Source organism: Jatropha curcas, chromosome 2 (genome assembly GCF_041381405.1).
Source record: "Jatropha curcas cultivar XTBG-Jc1 chromosome 2, XTBG_Jcur_1.0, whole genome shotgun sequence".
Classification (NCBI taxonomy): Eukaryota; Viridiplantae; Streptophyta; class Magnoliopsida; order Malpighiales; family Euphorbiaceae; genus Jatropha; species Jatropha curcas.
In genome coordinates, this window is record NC_143152.1 from 3,492,332 (window position 1) to 3,511,577 (window position 19,246).

At 31.3% G+C, this 19,246-nt stretch overlaps 3 protein-coding genes across 3 annotated transcripts; all 3 read left to right on the forward strand.

Moving 5' to 3' along the window:
* The first annotated feature begins 2,686 nt into the window (after nucleotides 1–2,686).
* FBH4 (basic helix-loop-helix (bHLH) DNA-binding superfamily protein) lies at nucleotides 2,687–5,900 on the forward strand. Its single transcript, XM_012217650.4, has 6 exons — nucleotides 2,687–3,688; nucleotides 4,379–4,710; nucleotides 4,794–4,964; nucleotides 5,138–5,203; nucleotides 5,394–5,462; nucleotides 5,551–5,900. Exons 1-6 carry the CDS (start codon nucleotides 3,286–3,288, stop codon nucleotides 5,620–5,622), a joined length of 1,113 nt encoding a protein of 370 aa, XP_012073040.1. The 5' UTR covers nucleotides 2,687–3,285; the 3' UTR covers nucleotides 5,623–5,900.
* A 789-nt stretch (nucleotides 5,901–6,689) lies between these two features.
* On the forward strand, nucleotides 6,690–9,085 carry LOC105634757 (ras-related protein RABA4d). Its single transcript, XM_012217667.4, is given in 3 exon segments — nucleotides 6,690–7,232; nucleotides 8,500–8,855; nucleotides 8,858–9,085. Coding segments are annotated over 3 exon segments (621 nt in total). The 5' UTR covers nucleotides 6,690–7,008; the 3' UTR covers nucleotides 8,899–9,085.
* Nucleotides 9,086–10,111: 1,026 nt separating this feature from the next.
* On the forward strand, nucleotides 10,112–12,956 carry LOC105634740 (protein POLYCHOME). The gene is made up of 3 exons (XM_012217651.4): nucleotides 10,112–10,235; nucleotides 10,390–10,756; nucleotides 12,438–12,956. Exons 2-3 carry the CDS (start codon nucleotides 10,406–10,408, stop codon nucleotides 12,822–12,824), a joined length of 738 nt encoding a protein of 245 aa, XP_012073041.1. The 5' UTR covers nucleotides 10,112–10,235; nucleotides 10,390–10,405; the 3' UTR covers nucleotides 12,825–12,956.
* The last annotated feature ends 6,290 nt before the right edge of the window (nucleotides 12,957–19,246 follow it).

Sequence of the window (19,246 nt, forward strand, 5' to 3'; positions counted from 1 at the left end):
TAAAAAAAAAAATTTGGTAATCCAAAAATGTGATTCAATAGATCATATACCGTGAGTTGGCTTTACTCTTAACTCGTTAAATTGGTAAGCATATCGTAATTCGAGATTTTATTTTTCGCCTTAAAATATTACATAGAAGAGGATTAGGGTAATCTTATTTTAATTAGTATTGGTTATGGTCTAGGGTCCCACAATTTATTTATTAATAAAAAGAAAACCATAAAAAAAGGGTTACACAAACACTCACACCCATAAAAAAAAGCCCTTTCTTTTTTTCACTTACCCTTTGTGATAAAAAGCCCAAAAGAGAAATGATTAAAAAAAAATACTAAAAAAGAAGGGAAAAGCATGAGCATTGAAGAAATAGCAAGGTCACGTGCCCTTGTTTCCCTCCACACAAAGCCATAAATAAACCTTTGTTTTCTTTAATGGGAGCTCTGCATTGTCTTGTATCTCTCACTATTATTATTTTCATTTTTTACTTTATTGTTTACAACTTTACTTTTAGCCCTTTTTCCACAGGTACCACGACCCCATCAAAGGTGGAGACAACGGATGACACGTGACCTTGCTTTTTTTTTTTTTTCTTTTTATTATTAAACCAATTTTTATTAAATTGTATTTTTTTAAAAAAATTACAGTACATTTTGCTATGGCTCGTTACATTAAGTGAAATTATATTCAAATGCAAATTTATCTGTATTGAAAGAATCATCAAATTTTATTGATGGTTGTATGCTTTCAAGTGAGAATAAATTGATCCTCGCTTTTTTATTATTCACTTTTTTATTATTTTTTTATTATAATAATTATTATTTATTAATATGATGCATTTGAAGATTAGGAATTATTCTTAATAATAATGTCAACACTGCAAAATTCTTTGGCTATAAGATGAAAAATAGACATCTCAAAAAAAGAAAAAAAAAAGATGAAAAAGGATTGACAAAAGCATGCCAAATCCAAATCAAAATAATATAGTAGTATTACTTTCTTCTAATGGCAACATTGCAAATATGGGAAAAAGCAGTGGTATTTGATGAAATGGAAAGACGGCGCCCTAATGAGGATTGCGAAAACAAGGACGAGAATCGGATGCCGCACGAATCTGGTTCTAAACGGATCTAACGGTGACGTCAGAGCATTTAACTGGCCAATAGTTATTAAGTCTGGTTTGTGACTTTGTTGATTATGCCTTATCTCAGGCAGGCATCGGTTCCACAGGTGGACTAGGTCAGCGAGGATACCATTCCCGAGGTATAACGCCGTCTAACTTCTTTTTGATTCTCCGTTTCTATCTGACCTCACTTTTATCACTTACCCTCTTGTATTATTATTAAAAGAATATATAAATAATACTAAAAATGTCACTATCCGGGTAGATATTTGGGAAGCTTATTATATTTTGTAGGATATGAAATTATGAATAATTAACGTTTTAATAAGTTCTGAATCTGATCTACGTGGATGCACAGTTATTCTTGAATTTTAATATTATTAATTTATTTATTTTTCTAAAAATATTATGGATATATATATATATATATATATATATATATATTTATTTATGTAATAGAGCAGCTTCATTCTTTAATTCACATTTTACTTCATGATGATAAAATAGGAACTATTTCGCTTAGAGAAGTTTGAATATTGGGGTTTTATTTATCTTAAAATGGACGAAATTATGTCTGATCTATATGAATATGAATAGATTCACAATCTTTGAAATTTTAATATTATTAATTGATTTATTTTTTCTAAAAATAATTATTCACGTGCATGAGATTTTCACACTTAAATTTAAAAATATATTCATGAAATCATAAAGAATGTAATAAAATTTTAAACAACTGGTACAAAGATGAAAACTAAATTATTTCAATTGAACTTGGAGATAATTAAAAATTAAAGGGCAAAAAACCATATCCAAAAATTAAATCCTACACTAAAGCATAACTAATGATAAATGCATATACGATTTAACAATAGATTCGAATTCTAATCTCCTTCCTCTAATGTATATTTCTTATTTTTTTTTATTTTTTAGTTTTATTACAAGTATCTCATCTTATTTTAAATGTGAAACAACACTCTCTCCGTCCCATTTTGTTTGCATGGTTTGATAAAACACGCATATCAAGAATTTAGTCAACAAAAAGTTATTTTGCGATTTTTTACTTTTAACTTATTAAGATATTGATAAAAATCCTTCATTTAATAAACAATCATTAAGATTATTATGAGAAAAAAAATAATTAATAACATATTTAAATTTAAAAACCTTGCAAATATTTTAGAACATTGAAAAACGGAATAATAAGTAAATAAAATGGAATGGACGAATTTCATTTTTTTTTTTTGCTAATCCTTTCTTTTTTTTTTTTGAATTAAATTAAACTTAGGATAACCAAAGTAACGAAGGAACTATTCCCTTCTCTTTTTTTTGCATGAAATTAATAATTTTGCATTCTTTTTAACTCTTATGTGGTGTCATGCAAGGTGGTTCTAATTTGGGCAAAGGAAGCATTTCCTCTTTCAAACATTGACAAAAAGTCCCATGGTTTGCTTTACATGCTTTTGTCCAAAAACAGAAACAAATATGAAGCACTTAAATTTTTGCAAAACAGGGGAAGGGCATTTTAGTACACCAACAAAAGGACATGAACTTGATTAGAGTGGAGAAAGAAAGAGATATATATAACTTTGATTGCTCTCTGAACTTTCTCATGGGCTTCTTCTTTGCACAAAACAGAAAAAAAATTGTTTCTTTCTCTCCCCCTCTGCGTCTCTCCCATCTTTAAGCCCTCAAGATCTTCCTTGCTTTCGGTGCTGTGAAAAGCAAATCTGAGGCTTGAGTCTTGTTTATCCTTCTTTAAGGTTTCTGCTCTGTTTTTACAAATTCGTTTATTTCTCTCTCAATCTTTTCTCTTACTACAATCTTCTACACAACAGAAGTCTCTTTGGTTCCATTTATTAACGGTTTCTATTATCTTCTTATTAGGGTTTTTCGTGTTCCTTGAATCTTTTATATGTTCCCCTAAAGGTCTTGAACTTTTCTTGAGTTGCTTCCTCTTCAAGATCTTATCTTATTCTGCTTAAAAAATAAGCAGAAAGAAAAAAAAATATATATTTTTCTTTAAGAAAGTGATGCGAAAATATTCCTGGAATTTTCAAGGAAATAAATTGGTATTAAGGTATGTGTAATAGTTCCCTAGCATCAAATTTCTGGAGTCAGAGCTTGCAGTTTTAGGAAGGAAACAGAGTAAAACAGAACATTTGTTCATGGATTCAAGTAATGATAATAGTTTTCACCACCAGAACAACCAAACTTGTTCTGGGTTATTGAGGTTTCGGTCTGCTCCAAGTTCTCTACTTGCAAATTTCAATGATGATGGAGTTGGCAATGATCCTGTTTTGAGTTTTCAAGAATTTGAGGATAAATCTGCAATCAGAGTGAGAGAGGCAGCTTTGAATTATACGAACTCGCCACAAAGTTACTCTGGTTTGCCTCCTCATTACCCTAGACAGAGTTCTGCCACAAGTTCTTCAGCTATGGATAGCTCATACGGTTTGATTGGTTCAATGGCAATGGGTCACCATGAACAAGCCAAAAGGGTTGATTCAAGTCTTGCTAGACAGAACAGCTCTCCTGCTGGACTTTTTGGAAATCTCTCTGTACAAAATGGTATTTTTCTTGCTCTCATTTTTAAATGATGCTTTTTTAGCATTTTGTTTACTGTTTAATTAGATTTGTACGTTTGAAAGTTTCTTTAGTCAAATATAGAATTGGCTGGCTGTACTTTTAAATTTGCTTGTTTTTTTGAGACGTGTTAGAGAAATTGGGATGAGTTTCCTCAGAGAGTGGAATATTCAGTATATTATTGATATTTGTGTTGTATGGATGTGTTTGAGCAATTGATGGAGCTCAGATGCGATTGAACTTGTTGAGAGATGGAGAAATTAAAAAGATAAACTTCATATATTTTATGGTGCTAGCTGTGCAGTAAGTGGTTCAGAATTTTCAATCTAGGGAAATAAGATTTTTAAATTGGAAAAACTTCTAATGGACCATCAAATCTTCATAAATGTTTCATTTGAAATAAGCTGCTAGTAGTCTCCTTTCAAAGGAATGAAACATTTTGTATTTGTATAGGTTAAGATGGGTTAATGTTGTAACAAAGAAATAAAGAATTTGTTTCTGTCATTTCCATTTTAATTTTTTATTGAAACCGCATACATTTTGTGACACAATTGCGTTTGAAATCCCTCATTATTTATAGTGAGAGTAATATTTATACATTTACACACACCCGCACAAACGCGCATATATATATATAGTAGAAGGAAAGATTGAAGATCTTCCAGTAAATTGCAGGCCATGCCACCATGAAATGTATGGGAAACTACGCTGGGGTGAATGGTACTAATGGAGAAGTAAGTCCAAGATTGAAGACTCAACTTAGCTTCTCATCAAGAGTACCTTCTTCCTTGGGCATGCTATCACAGATTTCAGAAATTGAGAGTGATAACATGGATGCAGCCAGTCCTGATAGTGGAAAGCTTGGAAATAGCAACTGCCATAATCGCTTTTATAGCAGTACAACTGGGATCTCATATGGTTCTTGGAATGATTCACATTTAGTAGGGAATTTTAATGGCATGAAAAGAGATACAGATGATAACGGAAAGCTATTTTCTAATATTCAGGTAGAGTTTGTGCATTAAGTGTATTATGTAGTTCTTTACGTTGGTTGATCGAATTCTAATCTGAAATAATTTTACAAAATTAGAACGGAGAGCTTGGAAATCGGTTTCATGTATTATCACATCACTTAAGCTTACCAAGGACATCAGTCGATATGGTTGCCATGGAAAAATTCCTTCATTTCCAAGATTCTGTTCCTTGTAAAATTAGGGCGAAGCGTGGTTGTGCTACTCATCCTCGAAGTATTGCAGAAAGGGTAAGACTTTTATCTGTATAACAGTAAGCATCTGCAAAATGTCATTGTACTGATATTCTTGGTCTTAATGCTTTTTGACTATGAAATGTTTGTAGTTTAAATTTAAATTGGTTGATTCTGCAAATTCAAGACTTTTGTTTAAGAGGCTATATGGGTATTCATTGCATTTTCAGGTAAGAAGGACCCGGATTAGTGAAAGAATGAGGAAATTACAAGAGCTTGTACCAAACATGGAGAAGGTAGTATTTTTTTTTTCCCACACATTCTAGACTCAAAAGTATTATCTTTTTGTTTTTTTCATTAATTAGGTTCAAACTCGCAGCCTCGCAGCCCATAGATGACTTTAGTTCTATCGATTCATAGCTCATGAATACGAAAGCATAATCTTTAACAACTTATGATGTTTGTTTTTATTTTGATTCTTGGCAGCAAACAAACACAGCAGACATGCTAGATTTGGCTGTTGAGTACATTAAAGATCTTCAAAAGCAGTACAAGGTATTGAAGAAGAAAGAATAAAAAAACTTAACAATTTGGCAATAAATTTTATCATTTTTTAGTGACAGAAACTGTTTGTTGTGTGCAGACTCTAAGTGACATCCGAGCAAATTGCAAGTGTTTGAGTAAGCAGAAGCCAATGCAAAACCAAATTGCTTGATTTGCTTTTGTACAGAAAATAAGGGAAGTGGATAGGAACCAGTTCTTAGTTATTATCTTTTTTCTGTGCAATGAACAAGCATCTAAAAGCAAATGTATTTTCTTTTTTTATTTTATTTCTAATGGGCAAGCAATATCATATAGTAAGTTTTAGCAAAAATTTCACTGCAAAATCATGTGGAAGCTAACAGAGCTTCCATTACACAAATACCTGTAATAATAACGAGAGAAATGTACAGGATATGTTCTTGTAGGGCATTAATTCCTTGTTATATGTAATTTCTTTGCAGAAGTTTTTTTGAAGATGGAGAGAGATGAAATAACAATGATGAAGGATAATCCTCTCCTTAACTTATCAAATTTGTAAAAATTATTATGATTGAAAAGACTCGAAAGGTAGTGATTTAGGCTAATCTAATTGAATATGCAAAATTATTTATTTATATTAAAACTATTAGATTATATTACATTAAGTCATTCGATAAACTTTATTCATCTAAACTGAACCATATTCATCTAAATTATATCTAATTGATTATGTAAAATTATTTATTTACATTAAAATTATCGGATCATATTACATTACGTCATCCGATGAACTTTATCCATTCAATACGTATTTAAGGGACAAGATGGATGACCAATTGAAACATTACTGGTTAGGTGTGACGAAACTTCGTTCAATTTCCTTTTCGTTTTTTCACCTATGAGTATTTTCATGCTTTGTATGCTCAACATATATATTGTATCTCAATTAATATATATATATGTACAATTTCAATATATATATATATATATATATATATATATATATATATATATAATCCAATATTTTAGGAACAAAAATAAACTGGTTTTTCATTTAATCCAAGATTTTAAATATAAAAATGTATTATATTCTTTTGAATAAAAATTGAATTCGTTATAATAATAATAATAAAAAAAATCAGGTGCAACATTAGAGTAAATCTTTTATGCCTTGGAGAAAAAAAAAATCATATGGACCAATTCGGCCTTGAAGCCTATAGCTACCAAAACCGTTAAATAACAAATCATGGGTAGGTCCCGTACTGCCCGTTGGTCTACTCTCCCTCCATCCATCTCCCAAACACTTCTCTGCAACAAACCAAAAAACAAGAAGAAAAAGAAAAGAAAAGAAAGAAAAGTTCACCGTTTCCAAAACTTCTCAATCATCCCTCTATCACCCTTTGCCCTAATTTAGATTTCCAGGAAAAAAGGAATAATCTTCTGTGAAAACACCCATGTTGGAACCTGAGAATTCTATTCATTTCCTTGAGTCATGAGAAAGGTTAATAGATAGATCTCTTTTGTTTTCTTACATGTTAAAAATTGAAGATTTGAAAGAGGGATTTGATTTGTTTTGACAATGTCAAACTATGTAGATTTTAATCAAAAGATTGATTATGTATTTAAGATTGTATTGATCGGAGATTCAGCTGTTGGGAAATCTCAGCTTTTGGCACGGTTTGCGCGAAATGAGTTTTGTGTGGATTCTAAAGCCACAATTGGGGTTGAATTCCAAACCAAAACGCTTTCTATTGATAACAAGACTGTCAAGGCACAAATTTGGGATACTGCTGGCCAAGAAAGGTGACTATTTTCACTTCCTTTGCAATTCCCTTTTCTTTTTCTTTAAATATTTGAATTGAAACTTTCAAATTCTCCTGACTTTTTGCATTTTTATTAAGGATGATATATAAAATTAAAGATCAATGACATTCAAATTATATAGTTATCCATGTCGATTGATTCATAGTTTTCATATTTGTAAATGGGGTTTTGTAGTTGTATATTGATCCAACTTTAAATTTACACTTTTAGCTATAACATGGGAAAAACTAATTTGGCCTTAGAACTTATTAGCTTACTATTTCATCATCATCACTTTTTTCATGGTATGAATATAATATGGACCTTTTCTTCTCTTCCTTTTTATTTTAATTATGCAAAAAACCTTTCCATCTATATATCATCATTCCTTCCTTATGTGGATTTGGATGAATGGCATTTGATGCCGCTTTATGTTTTGAAGAATTTCTTTCTTGTCTAAAGGAATTAATCTAAGTTGTATGTGGGGCATTCTAGTTGTCTTTCTAAACATCCTGACCTGCATATTCTCTTTTTATTATACAATATAGATGCATTCATTATATGTCTTACAGGGAATTTCCTTACAACACAACTTTGACTAAGATTTCCCTTTCTATAGTCCTTTTTGTTTTCGCATCTTAGAGGATAACATCTTTTATGTTAAATGCTATCCTATGCCAAAAATTATTACTGCTTTGTTGAAGATATTGGCTACTATGTATGGAGGCCTAAAAGCTGTGGTCAATTTTCTTGCAGCCTTAACCCTACTGATTTTTTGTTGAAAAGTTCCATAGTTTCTTAAGCAAAGCAGTTCATTCAAAGTTGTTAATCTTTGCTTTTTTAATCTTAGAATTTTTTAATTCCCAATCTTGATTAAAAATTTCTCTTTATTCTTTTAGCTTGAGCCTGTTAAAGAGTAACACCTTTTATATAGGAAATGCTACATTGAATCGCTGATCCTGTATTGTACAAAACAATGCATTGTTCTGCTTTCTTAAATGCAATGGCGAAAAAAGAGAGAGTTCTAATAGCAGTATATGTAGAAACTCAAGAAATGGCTTCTAAGACATTGGTTTTATTTTTATTACACAAAAAGCTCATTGATTTCTCAATAAGATAAAATATATAGTCTTTTGTTCTCACTGGCAGAACTAGGAGTGCTGGGGTCACTGGCCCACCCCTTAGCTCCAAAATTTTGTTGAAATTCTTTACAAATAGTGCATTCTTGTTTCTGATTTGGCCTCCTAAGTTCCGCAATTGTTTTCAGGTACAGGGCAGTGACTAGCGCATATTATCGAGGAGCAGTAGGCGCAATGTTAGTTTATGACATGACAAAGCGTCAATCTTTCGATCATATGGCAAGATGGCTAGAGGAACTGAGAGGGCATGCTGATAAGAACATTGTAGTAATGCTAATTGGCAACAAATGTGACTTAGGAAGTCTTCGAGCGGTGCCTGTAGAAGATGCACAGGAATTTGCTCAAAGAGAGAATCTCTTCTTTATGGAAACATCAGCTTTAGAGGCAACTAATGTTGAAACTGCATTTTTGACTGTATTAACAGAGATATATCGAGTAATAAGCAAGAAAACTCTTTCTGCAAATGATGAACAGGATCCTAATGGAATTTCAGGCCTTTTAAAAGGAACAAGGATCATAGTTCCTAGAGAAGAACAAAATCTTGCTAAGAGTTCTGGTGGTGGTTGTTGCTAAGAGTGCATGTAATCCTAATCTTTTTATAATTAACAATTTTCTTTTCTGGAAATTAATTAATTAATTAATTTTGTTCATTTAGGATTAATCCATTGTTTTGAACAAATTCATGTAATTGTTTAGAAAGTGGGTATTATTGTATTATTGTTGGATTATAGGGTAAGGCTGTTTATATGTTATTGACATATATGATGATCATCAATTGAATGAAATTTTAGTTATCATTATGATTCATGAAAAGTCACTTTTCCCTTTTCTTTTTTCTTGGATTAGAAGACCTATCAAATAGAGTTCTCGTTATATTTATAGATCGAACAAATACTCATTACGAGCACTTTAGTTTAACTGCAGGGTCAATACTTAATATAAAATAAAAAAAGAAAGAAATAAAGTTCTCATTATCAATAAGTGGACTGGATTTATCTGTGGGTTAATACCAGAAAAAGAAATAGAGTTTTCATTATCAAGTGTCATCTTTATATACACTGGGGTGATCTAGAATAAAAAAAGAATAAAAAATTAAAAGGGGTAAATTAATTTTTTTTTCATTATCTTATAAAGCCAATATGAAAAAAAAAAAAAAAAAATGCTGGAAATGCGAACCATGAGATCTATGACTTTCCAGGCATTGTTTATTTAATCGAAGTGCAACTCCTTATGGATTAAGAAATAGGATTTTAGTAATAATACTATAATATTTTTAATTATCATTAACTAAGCACATTAAAAAATTGTCTACAATATCCTCATTAAATTTTATTTTATTTTCAATAACTCTCATTAATTATTAATTATTATTCCAATAATAATTGATCATGTGTTATTTTAGATGAACATAATAGAAAAATTATATGAATAAAATTATCTTCTAATGATATTTTTTAACAAAATGGAAAATGGATTACTTGTTTGGTACGGAGAGAGTATAATATTTTTAATTATCCATAATTAAGCACATTAAAATTTGGGCTTTTTATCCAATAAAATAATAATAATTAAAAATTGGAAATCCAACGTCTGTCCTCTGTGACCTGATATATGGGTTAAGGGCAAAAAAATAATTTCCGGTGGAGTAAACGAGCGCCTTGAGGAAAAATTTGAATTTTGAACCCTACACACGAACGTCCCACACGTGCCAGAAGCTTCCAAATTTTTGCTATAGTACCGCCCAAATCCATTTTGAAAAGTTGCCCCATTTTGCTTCTACCAAATCTCTTCTTCCTCCTTTTATCATCTGCAGTGAAACTCTTCCATCTCTCGCTAATCGACCAATCAGCATCAAATTGTAAAGGTAACGAATCCATACATCTCTTTTCTGTTCTTCATTCGATCTTATCTGCTCAGTATCGCAAGATTTAATAGTACCATAACAAATCCATTTTCCTGAGAGAATATGATTCATTTTCAAGATTTGTCTAATATATTTATTTTTATCGTTTTCTCAGTTGAATACTGTTCATAATGACGGAATCAAGAGATAGATTGTCAAGGGCTATTGACATTGCCGCCGTGTTTTCTCGTAGACGGTCAGGGGCTCTTGGATTTTATCTAGACCAACCCGACCTTGAATCTGCCTTGTCTCCGATTCGTCGACCAATTGCAGCGGCTCGAACGGTTACAGTGGGTGCGAGTCCTATTAGCCGTGGAAGGGGCGGGTTAGGAACTCCAAGGATTCGAAATACGCACGGAACGTTGGTCAGAGAGAACACTCCAGTTGCGAGTCTGAGGCGGGGGAACGGAAATGGAAGAGGTCGTATCTTACCTTCTTGGTATCCTAGAACGCCTCTTCGAGATATCACTGCTGTTGTTAGGGTAACGCTCTTTCTCTGTAACTCCGTTTTTATGGTGTTTGTTTAGTCATCTGATCTTGATCGGTCTTCATTAAATGTTTCTTTGGTCACTTTTGAGCTTAATTTTCAGGTTTATCTCTGTGTTCGGTTTTTTCTGGTGTTTTGGTTTAAATTATTTTGATATAAATTGGAAGAGTTAGAGTATATAATGGATTGCTTGGACGTTTAGGATTATCTGTTATTCTCTAGTTTGATAATGTCAATTGCATAAACTGTGATGGATTTGTATTATTTGTTTGGTTTTGGGTCTTGTTATGTTTTTTGGATCATGCTTTGAAACTTGAGTTGCACATTTTGAATCTGTAAGTTGTTAGCTTTAAATGATACTGTGGAATTTCTCTCACCATGGTTTATTTTAGATTGTCGACAAACCTTCAACTTATAATGTCCAGCATAAAGTTAATCAGTATTCAGTTACAATTCCTTTATTCATGAACTGATCCTTTTTCTAGTGCTCTGTTTAACCTTTTACTCTTCTGGTTCTTGTGGTATAATTGAGTTGAGTAGACCCTTTTGCCTTGGTTTCTTATCCATGATTTTGATCCTTCAGTTTGCTTTAGTAAGTTTAGAGACTTGGTTATGTTCATTACGAAGTACAGATTATGCACGAAATTTTATTAGTATATGGTTGATGGTTATGTTGTATCATTTCTCAGTTAGTCATAGTAATGGATATTAAAAACTAAAAAGATGCTGGAAATGTCTAATACCTATCCTTAGCTGAGTTATCCTTTAATTTAGTTAGAAACAAACAAATCGAGCATGAGTTGACTTTCTTGTACCTGCCTCTTGCTTGCGTATGCTAATGTAACCTTTGAAAAACACATGCCTTGGGATTATTCTTTACACTATGTGGATATCATTTCTAATCCTAGAAATTTAGTTGAATCAGAAGCTTGTGTGACTAGATTTCAAGCAATTTTCTTTTCATTTGTCGATCTTTTTATGATTTCTTATTATGTGACTAATTGTAGTTTTTCTTCTGGTTAGGTGGATGGCTATTATTCCTGTAAATGTCATGTGGTTTCAAATTCTTTCTTTTTTTTTTCCTTTGGGTGTGTGTTTTCTTTTCTTTATGCGTAGTCTTGTGTAATTTACTCATTCCGTCTTATCATTTATGATTTTCAATTCAGTTCAATTGTTTTTTATTTTTTCTACTGCGGGTAAATTTGTTGATTCCTGATTTTCCTATTTCGGCTCATATATTTTGTATGGTACCTTGCTACTGTGTTTTTTCATAGCCATTGATGCTATTTACTTGAACTTTTTCATGACTCTGATTTAGTGACTAGAAAATAATGCTAAGCATGAGCCTGATTTAAAATATTGTGGTATTTCTGGTCAATACATTTAAGGACATTGATGAACTGTTTTGGGATCTGCATCCTGAGCTCATAACGCAACAGTGTCTGCCTTTTGTTCTAGTGTTACTTGACCTTGATGAATTTTCTTAAGCAAGGTGGTGTTCAACTCGAGCACCCAAACCAAATGGCTGTCAAATAGACTCTCATAATGCCTATTTGTCGAGTTCAATATCTGTGCCTAGTACAATCCTGAGTTTCAAACCACATTGGTATCATGTCCCAGTATTCATTTTTGCTAATTTTACTAGTGCTCTTATTCTGGAGTAACTATTTCGCCAGGCAATTGAAAGGAGAAGAGAGCATTTGGGAGTTGGCAGGGCCCAGGAAATTGAGAGCCCAGTGCCCCACGCTTATGGGGTTCATGACTCTTCACCATCACCAGTTGCTGCTCATCTCGAGCACGGTAACACTATAATGTCTCCAATTCCAAGTCTTGAAGTTAAACGCTGTCCTCCAACTGTGGGCAAAGTTCCAAAAATTCTGCTTGATATTACAAATCAAGCTACAGAAGATTCAGAGTTTCTAACACCTCAGAAGAAGCTACTGAACTCAATTGACACAGTTGAAAAGGAAGTAATGGAGGAATTGCGGAAACTGAAAAGGACTGCAAGTGCTAAAAAGGCAGTGAGGGACAAAAAAGTTCGAACTCTTATGTCATTAAGATGATCACTAATCTCCTAATGATAGCACTGATTCTTCAGATCAGAAAATGTGGAATAGGGAGGCAGGGCCCTAATGACATACCTGTGCAATGAGAATGATCATCTACTGGTGATACCTTATGCACGTTGAGACTAATCATCTCCTGATGATATCTTTTGAAGAGTCTTGAACTTGGAACTTGGTACAGAGCTCTTAATTTTTTGATTGTCTTAGTAGGCTGCCTTGACTTCTCGCTTAAGGCCTCGGCGTAGGGTATGGTAGCAATTTTCCTAGTAACAGGCATTGCTGAAGGACTTCTAGTGTAGGATTGTTTGCAAAATTTTGTGCATTCTCTTGTTGGTTTCCTTTGATAGTTGCCTGCATTCTTTTAAGTGAGTGTAGGGTAGTTCCCTAGTATTTTTTGTCAGATGTACATAAAATCTAGATTGTTGACACTTGGCAACCGAAAAATGTTGAATTCAGAATATATTTTGCGTATGTACTAACACTTTTCAAGGATGATATGGTAACATTTGTTCTGACCAGTTGCATTTTCTTTCAGAAGTTAGTCTTGTGAGGGAAGATATAAATTTTTCGTATGATGCTATAATCCAATCCAATTCATAGTTTTGAAAATCTTTATTGGTTTTGAAACTGTCCAAGATATTGTTTTCTTGTCTTGGTTTTGGACTATGAAAATATTGTTGCAGATTGTCTAACAAATTTGTAAGAACTATTATTTATAGGATTGGGTGTGAGATTTAAATCACCCAAACTTAAACTAAAGAAATATCAACCGAAACAGATGATTTGTATGAGTAGGAACTGTTGAGGACTTGGCAATACGTGAGCAGTTTGAGCTAATTAGAAGTAATAAGCCAGATGTGATTTTTTTCTAATTGAAACTTTAGTCCCTTTTAGATAAAGTAGAAGAAGATATTTGAAGACAGGTTAGTTAAGTTAGATGTTTTTCAGTTGATCACATTGGGAGAAATGGTGGGTGATATAGCCTTTCTTTCTGTGAAAGAATAAATATTTGGTTCGTAATAACCACATTGATTTGATTGTGTCTCCTCCCATTTTTATGGTTTTTCATAAAGGAACAGGAGATGAGGCTCCTGCAATTTTCTTATTGCTCTTTCAAGGTTGTCTAATGCCTATTCCACAATTTAAAGTTCTATCTCTATTAATTGTAATGTTCGGTAACATAATATATTAATATTTATAATAACTTTTAGAGATCGATGGAACTTATTTTTATCAAAGGTTAAATTAGGCATGGCCATATTGCGGTTCCGGGAACCGGAACCGTCGGTTCGAACCGGCCCGGAACCGCAACCGGAACCGGTGAGAACCGGAACCGGGACGAACCGGAACCGGAACCGGAAAATTCCGGTTCGGTTCCGGTTCCAGCAAATGTGGAACCAGAACCGGCGGTTCCATAGAACCGGTCGGAACCGGAATGGAACCGCCGGTTCGAACCGGCGGTTCTAGCCGTTGTAACTGTCAGATTTTTGTTTTTTTTTTTTTTTTTTTTTTTTTTTAAATTTGTTGTTAAATGTCTTAATTACCCCTCCCAACTGTCATAAACGGCTAGTTTGAAGGGTATTTTTGGAAAAATGAATTTTTGGATTTATTATAAATACCTCATTTTATTTACAAATTCATTACAAAAAAAATCTCAACTCTCTCTACTTACTCTCTCTACAATATACTACACTCTCTACTTACTCTCTCTACAATATACTACACTCTACTCTATATTATTCATTTATTTTTCTCTACTCAACATTTATCTCTTATTAAGGTAATTATTCTCTCTAATTTTTTTTATTCAATTTTCCAAATTATATTTTATTATCATATAATGGCAAGTGGAGGAAACTCAAATTCGGGTAAGGGCAAGGGAAAAATTGGAGAATCATCTATCCCTACAAACGACATCTATGATATGATTCCCGACCAATTTAATTTTGAGGGTTTTCCAAATGAAAATTTGGATATTCCAACTCAAGAATCCGAATTTAATGAGCAATTTCAAGAAGATGAAGAGCAAGAGCAAGAGCAACGAGCAAAAATTGTTACAAGAGCAAGACAAAGTTCCGACATATTCTCCATTCATTTCACAAAAAAATTCAAAGGTGAGAAAATGTATGATGTAATTTGCAATTATTGTGGAAAATCTTATAAATTTAAACAAGCGGGCGGCTATGGATCATTTTGGAAGCATTTGGAGGCAAAACATCCAACAAAAATAGGAGTTGATCGGTCTCAACAACAAATTTCCGGGTACACTTCTAACCTTTCTTTATTTAAATATTCTGAAAAAAATACAAAAAGAAGAATTAGCAAAAATGATTTCTATGGAACATTTATCTTTTAGTTTTGGTGAAAAAGTAGGTTTTAATAATTATTGTCAAAAAGCTTTAAATCCTTGTGCTAAAAGAGTACCAAGAAATACAGTAAAACGAACTATTATTTCTTTGTATAATAAAGGAAAAAAAGAATTAGAGCTTTTATTTTCTCAATTGAAAATTCGTGTTTCAATTTGTTGTGATGTTTGGAGTGATCATTGGCAAATGCATTCTTATATGGGTATTACATGTCATTGGATTGATGATGATTGGAAAATTCAAAAAAGAATTATTGGTTTTCGTGTTTTTGATGATAAACATACTGCAAATAATATTTATAGAGTAATTGTTTCAATTTTAGATGAATATAAGTTGAAAAAAAAATTTTTTTCAATTTCATTTGATAATGCTTCTGCAAATACTAGATCTATTATTGAACTTAAAAGAATTTGTGAACCAAATATTGGTGGTAAATTTTTTCATATAAGATGTGCATGCCATGTTTTAAATTTATGTGTACAAGATGGTTTAAAAATTCTTGATTGTTTTATTTCTCCAATTAAAAAAGCTATTTCATATTTATGGACACATCCTCAAGTAATGAAAAGTTGGGCTAAATTTTGTAAAGAAAATAATAAAAGACCAAAACGTTTTCCAAGGGATGTCCCAACTCGTTGGAATTCAACATATGAATTACTAAACGAGTCTTTTTCTTATAAAGAATTATTATGTTTTTTTGTTACTAATAATATTGAGGATATTAATTTATATCCACAAAATTGGGAGATTTGTGCAAAAATTTTAGATATTTTAAAAATTTTTAATGATGCTACCTATAAATTTAGTGGGGTTTATTATCCCACATCTAATTTATTTTTACCTATGTGTATTAATATTGTTACTGCACTCCAAGAATTTCAAAATGATGATTTATTAAAAGATTGTATTTTTTCAATGAAAAAAAAATGGTTATCTTATTTTAAAAATATACCACCTCTTTATCTTGTTGCTATTGTATTTGATCCTAGATGTAGAATGGATGTATTATGTGATTATTTGACTATTTATTATGATGTATTAAATCTTGATGTAGAAGATAATGTTAATATAAATGTAGTAATGCATGAAGTTAAACAAAATATTATGCAATTATATAATGAATTTATTCAAGTTTCTAGTTCATCTACATCTACTTCTATTTCTACTTCTTCTCAATCTAATATTCCACAATTTTCAACACAAAGGGTAAGTGGTGTTGGTGTTGCCCAACAAGTTTTATTGCAAAGACAAAAAAGAACAAGGGAATCCAATTCTATTTCAGAATTTGATAATTATCTAACAACTTCTTTTGAGTTTGGTGATGATTATGCAGATGCAGATTTTCCAATTTTAGATTGGTGGAGTCGTCACGCAAATACTTTTCCAATTCTTTCTTTACTTGCAAAACAAATTTTAGCAGTTCCGGTCTCCACTGTTGCGGTTGAACAAGCTTTTAGTCAAGGAGGTAACATACTTGATGAAACACGATCTCGTATGACACCCGATTCATTAGAAGCACAAGCGTGCGTGGATGATTGGACCAAAGCCGAACTAAGAGCCCAAGAAAATCCAAACGAAAATGAAGATTTATTTGATTTATACGATGGGTCCTCAACGGGAACATCAACCGGTGGTGCAAATAGCGATTAAGGTAAAAGGGGTGACATTGATATAAGGTAAGTAAGAACTACGTGGGCTTTGATTCCTCTAAACCCCAAGAGGATACGTAGGCAACTTAATTTTTTTTTTTTTTAAAAAAATTAAGTTCAAGCCCATTTTTTTTTTTTTCAAATTATGTTCAAACTTAAAAAAAAAAAAATTCAGTTCAAATTTTTTTTAAAAAAAATCATTATGTTCAAACTTAAAAAAAAAAAAATCAATTCAAATTTTTTTTAAAAAAAAATCATTATGTTCAAACTTAAAAAAAAAAAAATCAGTTCAAATTTTTTTTTAAACCGGTCTTAAAAATTTGAAATTTTTTAGGTGTATTTTTAAATTTTTTATGTTCAAATAATTTTTTTTTAGTTGGTCTTGATATTTTAAAATTTTTTAACAGTATTTTTAAATTTTTTATGTTAATATAATTTTTTTTTTTTAAACCGGTATTAAAAATTTAAAATTTCAAATTATGCGATTCGCCGGAAAACCAATCGGAACCGTCGGTTTTGTAATCGGATCGGAACCGGAACCGGAACCGGAACCGGACGGTTCCAAACCGGAACCGGAACCGGCCAATTTCGGTTCGGTTCCGGTTCCAGCTTTTCTGGAACCGGAACCGCCGGTTCCGGAACCGTGGCCATGCCTAGGTTAAATACTTGTTTCATTCAAATTAATTAAATTTTTTTGACCTAGTCATGCCCTTTATTTTTTTCATCCTGAAATTTCATAAATTAAAAAGTTAATATCTTTTTTTATTATCTTAAATTAAATAATTATTTCTACCGTACACTCCTAATTTGAATTGTTTAAAAGCTACAACAGAGCTAATAATTAGTAAAACAACCAATATTGTATGGTAGACCTTAAGGGCTTGCATTTGAGATCATAATGAACTCTCTAATCCTTAAGGCCTTGATTTTAGTAAAAATGAAAATTTAAAAACTTAATGTCAACAAAATAAAAAAATTCAAAAATTTAATGGATAAAAAATTCGATAAATTAGGTTAAATCTTAAATATGCAAAACTTGTGTAATTAAGAAAATGAAACATTAGGTGGTTTAGATTCGAGTGATGAAATTTAAATAATTCATGAATTTAATAAATTTTTTTATTTGGTTGAAAGAATGTAACCGATATAATTGATTAATTTCATCATGTCCTCAATTTTATTATTCCTTTGTTCTAAAATATGAATCATTTTATGTTGATTGTTTTGTCTTAAAATATAAGACGTTTTGAGTGTTTTAAGAAATAGTTTTTTTTTTTTTCTAATTTTATCCTTATATTAAGTATAAAAATCATCTTCTCAAGTCACTTTAGTTTTATTATAATTCAAGAGAGTTGATAGCTTTTTTAATCTCGTACAAAAATCTTAAACGATTTATATTTTTGAACAAAGAGAATATTTTGAAAGAGAGTTCGTACCTGAAATGTGAATTTCAACGTTTTATATTAATAATAAAATTTAAAATATTTAATTTTCATTTTAAAAAATAACATTACAATCCCTATATTTTATTTTTCAACCAAATTATGAATTGTGAGATTTTGCGAATTTTACGATTTATGAACTTTACATTTTATAGATTTTGTGAAGTTCACGAGTTTCACGTTCAATCGATACAAATAATAAAACAATTAAATAAAACATCAAAACGCATTTTTCAAAAAGATTTTAAAACTCAATCCTAATTAATATATGGCCACACCCTACAAACGCATGAGCACATCATTTGTACTCTTTGAAGTTTCATATTTAGCCAATTATTTTCCTTTATATATTTATTTTATATAATGTATGAACTATGAACTTTCATAGGCTGATGTTTCACTGTCATGATTATATATAATCATGCATTCTATCCTATCTTCAATAATGCAGAGACTACATCACACACCACACAAAAATATCAGGTGGTCCTTGAAGATTTTGTAATATGTCATCAATCATTATTAAGGACAGTGGCAAGAACAAAAAATTTATTTAACTAAATATTAAAAATTGGAATTTCTATTAATTAAACCCATCCTTTCTAATTATGAAATTTAGTGTTGTTTGTTTTCATGATTAAGACCCAAAATAATCAAATGGCAACCCCCACTTCCATCTGTTGTCATCTGTTTTCTAATTGAAAAAGTGTAAGGACCAATTCAATATTTTAACATCTTCTAAAAATTATTTTTAATTATAGTAATAAAATTGAAATGAATCAAATTATTCTAAACAGAGTGCTAATAGTTTTGTAACAAAATAATCTCACTTTATTTCTTTTTCTTTTTACCAAGAGATTATTTTCGTTTTTGGGGATTTGTGACGGTCATTTTTGTAGAGATCATCCGGTGAATTCAAGTATGTTTTACCAATTGAATACTCCTCGTGATAAAAATCATAT